Source organism: Mastomys coucha, unplaced genomic scaffold (assembly GCF_008632895.1).
Source record: "Mastomys coucha isolate ucsf_1 unplaced genomic scaffold, UCSF_Mcou_1 pScaffold8, whole genome shotgun sequence".
Classification (NCBI taxonomy): Eukaryota; Metazoa; Chordata; class Mammalia; order Rodentia; family Muridae; genus Mastomys; species Mastomys coucha.
In genome coordinates this window covers 26444767-26457258 of record NW_022196914.1, presented here as the reverse complement: position 1 = coordinate 26457258, position 12492 = coordinate 26444767, and the positions used below count along the sequence as shown (strand labels likewise).

Here is a 12492-nt window from a genome sequence, read left to right as displayed (position 1 = left end):
TGGTGGAGAAGGATGGTCCCACATACTTATTTTTATCTGTCATTTGCTATTAGGAAATCCCATAACATGAAACTAGGTTTTTCCTTTATACTTCATTTTATGCATTCCTAAACTGTAGTTTTAGAAACAAGCCTAAAATATCAACTTATCTTAAATGGATCAGTCACAGAACAGAGGAGTCTAACTTGAGTAATTAGGATATTCCTAAAAATATATCTACATGTATTTGTCAAAAGCACCCATGGTTCTAAATGAAGATTTAAGATGGGACTCACTGGGTAACTGTCACAAATTCCTGCCCATTCCACACCTACCTCTTCTCTTTCTTTCTGTATTTCTCTACAAGAAAATAAGTGATTCAGAGTTTCTGAGGCACAGACACCAGTGCCAGGTGATGTTTCCTGCTTGTTTTCTACTGAGGGCCTTGAAGTAGATCCATCACCATGGTAGCAGAGATGGAAGGAATCAGTTATACAGCAGCAGGGTGGATTTCAAAGGATCTGTCTCAGTGAAGTACCCAAAGCTACAGCTCTTCCTAATGATGACAATGCCTCAAGTACCACCCACCTCCTGCCAGGTCCCATCTCTGAAGGTGCCATCTCTTCTCTATATCTCCATAGTGTGGGCCAGGCTTCCAGCCAATGGACTGTGGGGACACAGCTCACATCCAACCACAGCAAAGACTTCAGGACTGAGAGTGGAAAGTGAGCAAAGGGGAGGAGAAGAAAACACCTGGCACTTAAGCCCAAAAATGATACTGGCCAGGCGAGTGCCATTTGGTAAATGATGGGAAAGAAATTAAGGTGGGCCATGATGGTGCGCTATTCTGAGACACCCAGAAGGCAGAGCCAAGGTCATTAAAAGCAAGTATGAGGATAACCTGGATGACAGATTGAGATCCTGTCTCAAAAATTCCAAAAGGCAAAGGGAAGGAAGTTAAATGAACCAACATAACACTGTGCCCTATTCATTGGTTGGCTGATTGTTGCATGTATTCTCTGGAAAGCTCTACTGCCATAGGAACCTGCCTATACATTCTCTTGGAGTGGTCAAATGGAAATAAATGGTCTGCAGAAACTCAGGGTGTAGGTCAAAATCAGGTGTGACTCCATGACTTAACTAAATAGGAATTTAGTGAGCTCATAAAAAGTAGGAGAATAAACTGCACAGGGCTAGCGATGCAGCGATACTCTACCTGCATAGCACGTGTAAGGACCCGGGTTTCACCTCAGTGCTAATAAAGAAAGCAAGACTCGGTTTACAATTTATGGAGACCTACATCCAGGACTCTCTCTGGATTAAAAAAAATACATATGCACTCAAATCCTAATACAAAATGGTACAGCATCTTCCTCCGGTACTACCACTGCAATCATATGACAGTAGAGTCAATTGGATAGGGGTCACCCACTTCTGCTGCGCTGAGAATTGCTGCATGGTCCGAGCTGTGGAGAGGGTCTCTGTGTCCCACGGCTCTCTGGCACACTGTTGTCACTCACTTAGCAAAGGCTCATGGGATCAAAGTGCTAAAGGCAGAAGCAGTACAGGAAGTGATTTCTCTATTGCGAATAAAGAGTGAGCAGCTTCCAAGAAGACTGGGAGTGTAAACCAGCTCACACAGGAAACCCTATAAGCTCTGTAAAGCATAAACATATCCAATTGGTCAGGTGCGCTGCCCTCGCTCTCAGTGGACAGTGGATAGATGAACATGGCAATTCCTTAAAACTATGGAGTCTTTGATAAATTATTTTACCACTTTCCATGACTACTATATTCCTCCCCCGGCCCAGGAGAGTACCAGTGTGGCAGGACATGCCATCACATTTGAATGAGAATGGCGTTAGCTTACTGCTTTGTCCAGGACAAAAGTTTAATGAACTGAAAAATCATCCAAGCTTTGTTACACATTAATGGGTTTTGCATTGTAAACCATGTAACACACTCAAAATTGGGGGAAATTTCTAACTCTGGCTGTATCATGGCTTCAGGAAGCCTTACTTGGTTATGGCATATTCATCCTTAACCTAACAACTTCTGGTCTTTTCTTCCTGTGTTGAGTTCACATTCACACAGAAGCAGTAGTAGGAGGGATGTAGCCTCTGTGTGTGGAGAAGTATGGGATTTCGCCCTGGTCTGATCTCACCTGACTCTGGGTCACATCCTAGACTTTAATGCAGCCAGAGGCCTTAGGAAATGGTCAGATGACACATACTAGCTCTTCCGCTTTATCATCCAAGGTGCGGAACACACACTCACAGAGTCTGTGTCCTCAACTTGGAGTCAAATGTCATGAAGATGCAACGAGGCAGCTATTATTCAGTGTTTCCTCTTCAGGACTGGCCAGGTCTTTTCTGGTTACTCTGCAACTGAATCTGAGGCTCCTTCTTCCTCGGGCTTTTTTATGAACTCCAAACAGGATTTGCAAGCAGAAGAAGTTAAAAAAGAGGAAAATTACTCTTAATAGATGGAGGTAACTGAGACAGATAACCAGGCACAGAAGGTCAGGAGTTTCTGCAGCATCAGTTAGAGCTGCCATGGAGAGGGGGAGCCTCTGAAGGATAAGAGAATTTAAGAAGTCATAAAAAGATGCTATAGCAGGGAATTCTGGAGAAGCATAAATCTGGCTGATGGTAGAGACTAACCAGAGAAATCATGCCAAAGGTTTATACGTCGTGTGGAGGAAAAGCGAAGGTGTGTGAAGATATTCACAGGCTGGCTGTGAGCCTCTCTCTGCACACACACTAACACAAGATGTCTTTTCAGTGACAGGACCGAAAGCATTGGTATGGATATTCACAAGGTGCTTATTATTACTCTTTACTGAGGTGTTCTTGCTCTTTCTTAGCAGAAACTGGATCTACATCCAGAAACCCGACGACGGTAGGAGAAACTATTGGCCAGCAACACCACAGCTAAAACCATTTTGAATGTTTTGGTTTTGAAATGTATCTGATTAAGCACGTTCGACAAGCCTTATTATTCCTACCCCATAATTAACCCACCTGCTAAAAGTTTCCAACTTTTATACAAACCTTCTCTAGAAACACAGGTTGGCTTTAGAAGAACATCTATCTTGCTTAATGCTTCCTTTTCTAAAAGTCGATCAAGGTATAAAGACAATTCTAAGGAGCCTCCATAGATTTCTGGGGAGTGGGTTTTTTGTTGTTGTTGTTGTTGTTTGCTTTTTAATTAATCATTCCATTTGCTTACATCTCAAATGATATCCTACTTCCTGGTTACCCCTCCACAACGCCCCCCAATCCCACATCTGACCTCTCCTCCTTCCCCTTTGTCTCTATGAGGGTGCTCCCTCACCCTCCCACCCTTCCTCTCCCCACTGCTCCAGCATTCCCCTATGCTGGGGCATAAAACAGGACCAAGAGCCTCCCCTCTCATTGATGTCAGACAAGGGCATCCTCTGCTACTTATGTATCTACGTATGTATCATGGATCCCTTCCTGTATACTCCCAAGGACTAGACCACCAACCAAGGAGTGTGGTGTGTGTGTGTGTGTGTTAATGCAGTAGAAAATTTATACACTTATAATTTTTTATCATTTGAAAATACAAAGAAAAACAGGCCTTATTTGGGAGCTATTTCAAAAAAGCTTATGGACTCTTGTAGTCATACAAATATGTGTAGAGGGGCCTAGAATAAAAGTGGTTTCTGGTAGTATTTAATTACATCCCTATACATTTGTTATAGACTCTCTCCAAGCAATTGTCTGGTTATTTTGCATGTAAAATGACATGTCAGACTACTTATAAACCATTATTTACAGTGAAAGAAAGTGACTCGGTTTTGGTTGCAATGAACCTGTTTTGTTGTAGACTTAAGACAGCAGGCTAACTCAGTTAAATACAGTGTAGGTCTACAGTGGTGGGAAATGCCTCCACTTCTTCAGGAAGAGGTTGCAGGACTTTCCCTTAGCTTTCCAACTGCCACAACAACATCTGTTTCTGCAAAACAGCGATCCTCAGGAAACAGCCATCAAAGTCACAGGAAGAAGTGTCCCTGTAGCAGGCTCAGTAGGGAGGGGACTGACCTTAGGCACCCAGTGGCGTTGCGCAGCACCTGTGATGAATGCAGCTGTATTTTCCGATCGTCCTGAAGAGGTGAATTCTCCCAGCCTGAGTGAGGGATAATCACCGCATTGGTCAGCACTGCCAGGGCGTCCTGGATGATTGGCATTTTGAGTGCATCACATGATGAGAGGTTCCAAAGGACTCCTGCAAGAGACACACAAGGAGGGACATTGGATGGGTACCACTCTCTCTCATCTCGACCAGCCTTCCTTACTGGAGATAGCAGTACTGGTAGGAAGGAAGACACAGTATAGGTTGGGGCACTGAGATGGCTTAGTAAGGATGCTTGCTACTGAGGTTGATCACCTGAGCTGAGTTCAATGAGTAGGACCCAGACTCCTACATGGTTTTCTCTGACATCTATATGTGTGCTGAGACATGTACACACACACACACACACACACACACACCATGAACATAAAAGGGGGGGGATAAACACATGAGTCTTAGAGGCTGACCTTAATTTTAAAACACCTGTATTGAAACATGAAAAGACATGCTCTGGAAATCGTCAAAGGCCAGATTTGGCATCAGAGGGCTCACAGAGGCAGGCAGCAAATAGAGGTTATGGCCTTGGTAATTGGGATTATGCCAGTAGCAGATGGGGTGACAGGGATGGGCAAGCCATTTAGGGGTCAGGACTACTGATGGAACAAAAACTCACTTATCTGGGGCTGGCAAGAATGCCCAGGAGAAACTCTGAACTTTGTCTTAAGTCTTAAGTGTATGTACTGGCTGGTTTTGTGTGCCAACTTGACACAAGCTGGAGTTATCACAGAGAAAGGAGCCTCCTTTGAGGGAATGCCTCCATGATAGCCAGTTGTAAGGTATTTTTTCCCCTTCTGTCTTGCCCAGCTGCACAGGATTGAGAGGTTCTAAACATATGGAGTTGAAGGCTGGTGGGTGAGGGATTCTAGAAATGCAGCATTTGTGGGGACATCATCTCTGCTGGGGTGAGAGGCTTTGGTGATGGAGATATTTTAGGGTCATTCATGCTACCTTAGGTAACCATTCACCCATGCTTCCATAAATAAGGCAACTAAACTCATTGGTTTAGAAAGCTAGACTTGGGTAGAAGTATTAAATCATGGGCAAATTAACTATTGGGCAAACTCCCTGCAGATTGACATAAAAATGAACTTTCATGAATTAATGCTGTTGAGTTAATGTTCTGGTCTTTCATGGTGGCCTATGTGGGGTCAGAAGGTGTTTTTTTTCATGTTTCCACAAAAAATGAACACAACAACAAGATGGGGAGCAGCACTATGAAGAGTTACTGACTGTCTGACAACAACCTCATCAACATGTATCTTTTGAGATGTTGGTTAGGGTTATCCAAGAGACACCCCCCCAAAAAAATTATAAGCTAATCCTGTCACTCTTTGTTGTTCTTTAGAAACAGAAGATAAGTGTCTATTGCTAAAGACACCACCCACTTTGAACATAGGATCCAAAGCATGTAAACTGGATCTGACCTGAAAGCCTTGTCTCTGAGGATTAGCCTTTTTGGTACCAGAAAGAGACATACAAGCTTCTAAAGGAGAGAGGCAATCAGTCATCCTATTTAGCTATGATACCACAGCCTCCAGCATAGCACGTTATCCTAAGGGTGCAGCAACGGCACACACACCTTTGTGCTAACCAACAACTTTCCAACTCAAAAATAGTCATCATGGCTAGTAATGAAATCTAGCCTACCACATGAGGCTAGTGAAGTTACAGATTGTGGAAGAGAACTTACAACTGCTGTTTCACTAAGCTAGCACAATCCTTCACTACTTGTATTTGTCCTTGTACCCACAGATAAGTGTCGTCTTCACCCTCACCAGGGAAGCTTCTCCTTGCAACAGAGAAAATCAGCTACCGAAATCACAGTGATCAAAACACAGAGTTATGGAGCCCGGTCCTAAGTGTTACATTTATAACACAACTCTGTCACCTGAGGCTTAGGTATCACTGTAAAAGAGGGGACAGGAAGACTGTAAGAGAGAGAGGTACAGGAACTTTGTTGTGATAAATAGTGACAACAAAAGTCAGAGGAGCTGTCCTCATGAAGTCTCACTGTGTAAACAAGTATGACACCAATAGCCATGCTGATATGGAAGAGGGAAGCTCACAAGTTCTCAACCGCAGACACAGAACTACGGGCAAAGAAGGAGCAGTAGTCTTCCCCAGGAAAGAATGCACTAACTGGTTATACAATACAGAATAAGTGTTCCTGAAAACAGACAGGCATGTAACACACAGTGCAGGTTATGCCTTTAGGAATATATACATGTAAACTCAACAGTTAAAGATAAAGAGGCCATGAAGTATTTGAAAGACAGCGGTGGTCAGCAGGTTAGTGGGAGCGGTTGGAGGGAAGAGAGAGAAGGGCAGAAATGATTACATTTTGATCTTAATAAAATAATAGTTTTTAAAAAGGGAGCAACAGAGAGTAGGAGACCGACCAAGTGTAACAGTAATCAATGCAGACAGAGCAAAAGTAAAAATGTTGAGTGGAAAGAATGTTCTGAGCTTTAAAAGTATGAATTCTCTAAAATAAAAGTAATTCTAGATGAGGTCACAGACACTGCCTTTATATTATGCTATCATTTAAAAATGCTTTTAAAATAATTGTCTTATTTTGGTTTAGTTCTTAATAACAGATAGAAAGAAACATGAAGCTTCTGCGCTTGAGATGGACTGACGACTAAACTTCAGACCATTTGTTTAAGGGCGTGCGATCTCTTAATGGGATGAAACATCACCTCGGCCACTGTGCTAGGTGAGCAGAACATTCTTCTTGACATTTTGATTAATTCTTGCCTTCCATTTCTACCAAAGAAAGCCTCTGATAACACAAATCCCATTGTTAATTAAATCAGGGACTAGATAGCTGTATCAAGACTACTTTACAGATAAACTTTTAACTGTCTTCAAAAGTAACATTTACTGAGAATTTCATTTAAGTGAATGCCATTACTTGGCGTATGGAAACCAGTCCTTTAATGCAGGGCAGTGAGGACAGATCTGGTTTACTTGTTTCTACAGACACAGTTGTACTTGAACCAGCCACCCAATCCATTCACTCGTCCTATCTCCACCTTTGTCCACATAACAACTTGACATCCTGCTCTTGCCAGAAAAAGTTTACCCACCTCTTTTGAGTGCATCAGTGATTCTTCATATGCTCTGTGTGTGAACTATTATTCTCATTTCTACAAAGTGTTCAGTGGGAAGCAGTAGGTGTAGAAAATATGTTTTGAGTGGGGCTGGTTTATGATACTAGAAATATCAGCATATTTATCATTTTGAAAAATAAGATAAAGCTTTTGATTCATTCATGATGGATTTCTTTTTACTAAATTCTGATCACTGAAATAATCAAAATGTGTACTAGCATTCATTTGTAGCATCACAATATTACTGTATAGTGAAACAATTGATCTTTCAGTCTTAAATAGAATATGAAAATGAATTACATTTATCTCAGTATTTGAGCGTACCTTTTCAGAGAGCCATATTAAAGCATTTGTGTGCACTGTATGTAAAAAATGGTGACAGATGATGAGTATTTTTATTACCAGATCCTGATTGAGAATAAAAACTTATATAAATTGAAACCTGTAGGTGAGTACCTTAAAATGTGGGTAACATGCTTCACAGCAAAATATAACTAAATAATAAAATGTACATTTTTACATATAGGGAATGTAATAGGAGTCCAATGACACTCTGTGATAACAAATAATTTTTGCTATTTTAATGACTAGAGGAGAGTTGGGGAGAAGAGGTGAAAAATCAAGGAAAACTATAAGGACTAATCCATTTGACAAGAAATGAGAAGATGAAAAAGATGTCTTCATTGGACTATTCTATCTCTCTCACTTTTCTTCTTAATTTAACAGCTGGTTCAAAGTAGTTCAGACTTGAGCACTGGGCCATTCCTCAGTTCATATACAGTCTACTTTTCCATATTGGTTGTATTGTGTATCACAGTCCAGTACACTTATTACAGTCCTTGGTCTGCAACTTCAAGCAGTCCGTACCTATTTTCCCAAGTATCTGTGACCTACAGGACACCTTCTGAAAGGAGAACCATTACTGCACCAAGCATAAGCCATCCCCTCTAGAGGAACAGCTGGGAAAATGGATGCCATGAGATAAAACTCTTTTGGAAGGAGCCCAGCCAACTTCTCATGTACCCTCAAAACATCAGTTTGGGTCAGTTATCTGAACACATATAGAAACTTGAATATAAAACCAGTAGTTTCTGGAGACAGTTCACACAATAGATGATAAACTGAGAGAGGCCAAAACTGGGCAAGAGTTGGGTCCACAGCTATCTTGCTAAAACACACACACATAAGAGGCCAGGATGGGGAGAGAAAGAATACACTGGACAGAAAGAAATTCAAGATTTGTATGGAGATTAGATAATTACATATGTCCTCCTTGAGTAACTGAGAATGGGATTTTGTTCAAATTCTCCAGTCCCTTTCCCTCTTTCCTCTGTGATGGCTTAGGATGTGTCCATAGATTTTTATAGTCCCTACAAGTGGATTGAGCAGCCAGATCCTGAACATATGAGAGAGAGAGAGAGAGAGAGAGAGAGAGAGAGAGAGAGAGAGAGAGAGAGCTGGTCTCCATGACTTCCTGTGAATAGCAGAGCAGAATCGCACTTGAGAGCCCACACCAGGCTCAAGTGTATGGCATTGTGGCTTTTTCTGAATTTCCTCTGGGGTTGTTTGCTGTCATGCCACAGGATCTGCAGGCAGCCCACAGACAGGCGACTACAGTGAAGAGGGAGGCCCTCATACAACAGTCATATTACTGCGCCATTTTGTAAGCAGGTCCTCCAGCTATACTCAAGTCTATGGGGACCTGAGTCTTGCAAATGAGCAGAGTCAGGGCCACTCAACGTGGCTGTGTTGGCTGCCTGAACCATAGACACTGTGCGAGATGAGTGTTTGCTGTTTCTAGCTCTTAAATTCTGGAGTATCATCTGTTATACTCCCTTTCTTTCAAACCCTGCTGTCTCTCTTCATCCCTTTCCTGTCCTGACCTTTTGTCAAATGGGCTCACCTCCCCTCGGATATTAACACATCCCCCAGCTGCCCCTTCATTTACTAAGATGCATCTGCCCTCTCTTTCCTTCCCAGCCATGAGAGGATAGGAGGCAGCTGTCTGAGTGTTTGAAGGATGCAGAACACATCCAACATTCAGCATCTACAGCACACAGGTATGCTCTAACACCCAGGAGGCGTTTGTCAGGTAGTCACTGCAAAGAAGCCTAGTGAGTAACTGCAAGATACGACTCTGCAGAATGCCAGGGGCTCCGAGCATCAAGCATTTCTAAAGCCTTACAGTGCTGTAAAGATGGTGTAAGGAACTGAAAGTATAAAACAGCAGATGCAAGGCAAATAATAAATCCAGGTGCGAATATAAAAAATGCTATTTAAGTGGCATTATATGCCCTGAGTCTACAGACATTCTACTTGTAGCTGGGAGAAAAATATTTATACCTCTGAAAAACACTAATCAATATAGCACTAGGAGTTTCATCTCTTGCGGTTTTGATCAGCGTAGTTTCATTATATTAACTTACTAATAATTCTAAATTACTCAGGGTGATACCGAATTGCAACTCACAGAAAAACTATGGGATAAACTGAATTCACAAAGTATAAGCATTCATGGGAAGCTACATAAAAAATGTTGTAATTGGTGACTGGCAAATTTTAATTTACATGATGAAGGTATGCTAATTTATTTCTGATAGTAATCTGTAATAAAATTGTTTTTATGGAATGTTCCATTAATTACATCATCCATAAGCATCCTTTTATCAGTATAAAGTTATTACTGTTCCAAATATAATTGACAGTTGATTTAGTTCAGAAGAAATTTAAATAACTAATGATGTATACTAAATATATTTAAGAGATACTTTATTTTTATTTCAGGCAAAGGATGGTTCTTTTTCTTGAGATTATCATATTCATGAGCAGTAATTGGTTTATTAAAATTTCTTTAATAAGGTCTTAATTACTTTCACTTGATCCTTTATTTTGTTTTAATAGAGGGTAATTGTGGGGTATTTTAACCTGAAAGAGATGACTATCTCTGTGTTAAAAAAATGAAGAAAGCCTACACTTTAATAACAGCAAGTCTCAGACATGGCCTCCAGCTGTATACGACGTTAGTCCATCCTCCCTTTCCTTTAACCTATATTGATTTTTACTATAAGACTCCAGGAAGAATTCTATCAAAATTGGGGGTAAAATAATGACCAAAAGAAGTCTGGGCTCAATTTCTTTTACACACACACACACACACACACACACACACACACACTGATTATTTATTTACACTAATCAGCTCATGAAAAATTAATGTATGCATTTATAAGGATTTAGTTTAAGGAAGACTACCATGTATTTAATTTTGAGAGTCACAGTTTGTACCTGAGGAAGGGAGTTCTTTTTTTATTTTTTTTTTATTAGATATTTTCTTTATTTACATTACAAATGATATCTCCTCTACCGGTTTCCCCTCCGGAAAAAACAAAACAAAACAAAACTGTTCCCTCCCCCTGCTCACCAATCCACCCTCTCCCGCTTCCTGGCCCTGGCATTCCCCTACGCTGAGACATAGAACCTTCACAGGACCAAGGGCCTCTCCTCCCACTGATGACCAGCTAGGCCATCCTCTGCTATTTATATGCTGCTGGAGCCATTAGTCCCACCATGTGTACTCTTTGGTTGGTGGTTTAATCCCTGGGAGCTCTGAGGGTACTAGGTAGTTCATATTGTTGTTCCTCCTATGGGGCTGCAAACCCTTAATCTCCTTGGGTCCTTTCTCTAACTCCTTCATTGGGGGCCCTGTGCTCAGTCCAATGGATGGCTGTGAGCCTCTACTTCTGTATTAGTCGGGCACTGTCAGAGCCTCTCAGGAGACAGTTATATCAGGCTCCTGTCAGCTAGCACTCGCTGGCATCCACAATAGTGTCTGGGTTTGATGACTGAATATGGGAAGAATTCCCAGGTGGAGCAGTCTCTGGATTGTCCTTTTAAAAATGTAGACCTAAAGGTTAGGTGTGGTGGTGCACATCTTTAATCCCAGCACGGGGGTGGGGGGCAGAGGTAGGGGGATTTTCATGAATTCTAGGTACTGTCTGCATGTTTTGTTTAATGTCTATCTGTGCATCCTAGTCATCCAACGCCCACAGTAGCAAGCATCGGATCCTTTGGAACCAGAGTTACAAGCAGTTGTGGGCCGCTGTCAGGGTACTGGAACTCAAATGCAGGTCTTCGGAGAGAGTCGTCAGTGTTTTTTACTACTGTGTCACTTTTCCAGTCTCAAAACAGTCTATTTTATAATAAAGTCAGAGTTGAGCTTAATGAGGTTGTGTGGAGGGAGCTAAGAGGGCACCTATGGCTTCCTTTCCCACATTGATTCATTTATACCGATAGTCTGTGAGTGGCATTGATTAAACTCTGGGCCCAGAAGCCCCTGAACTCTTGCTAGATTGTCTGTAGGTACACTGTATACATGTGAATACTGCTCGCACACCCTGAATGTCCACCCAAGAAACAAAGCCTTCAAGGAGTGGATGTATACACCTCTTACAGTGAGAGCTCTTCTGGATGTATGACACATATACCTGAAACTTACACAATATTGTTTAATAGGATAATTTATTTCAACTTTATGCACACATTTATAACAATGACACTTATAAATGGGGCAATTCCTTAGGCTTGGATCCCTCAAGCTTTCTTTCAGGAAGCAGAACCAAGAGACTATCTGTTCTTCTTAACCTTTCCAAAGAATCAATCTCCTCATCCTCTGCAGGGAGGGCCGAGCAAAGGCGAAGCCTCTTAGAATTTCATCTCACTGATGTGAAAGGGATGGGTTGTGGGGAGTAGTCAGCTTGGGGGTGAAGAGGATGTAAAGTGGTCTGACCATCACCAGCATCGTCAAACATTCTCTTCTGACTACTGCCACGAGCGGATTCCAGTTGAAACTCTGGTCATCTTAGGGTTGTGGGGAGTAGTCAGCTTGGGGGTGAAGAGGATGTAAAGTGGTCTGACCATCACCAGCATCGTCAAACATTCTCTTCCAACTAATGCCGTGTACGGATTCCAGTTGAAACTCTGGTCATCTTAAGTAACCACATACAGATAAAGGCTGTAACTAAGCCAAGTCAGTTATTGATGGTTTTCAAAGAAAATCAATCAATCTATATCAGTCAGTCTCTCTATCATCAAATTCAACTGCAGAATGGATAAAGGATGAATTGTTCCTTAACTTTCCAAAGTGATTCTGATGCCTACCGGCATACTCTGGTTTGAGGAGACTAAATCTAACTAGTTCCCACAAGGTGTTTTGACTGCTAAGCTTCTTTTTTTTTTTTTTTTC

General features: G+C 41.6%; 1 protein-coding gene across 6 annotated transcripts in view; it reads right to left on the bottom strand.

The window, feature by feature from the left end:
* Ctnnd2 (catenin delta 2) overlaps window positions 1–12492 on the bottom strand; it is an 851684-nt gene that overhangs the window by 166594 nt on the left and 672598 nt on the right. For all 6 annotated transcript variants that reach the window (XM_031360311.1, XM_031360312.1, XM_031360309.1 and 3 more), the window contains one exon: window positions 4047–4230. In XM_031360311.1, the coding sequence (XP_031216171.1) occupies window positions 4047–4230 (184 nt within the window). The remainder of the gene's footprint in view (window positions 1–4046; window positions 4231–12492) is intronic.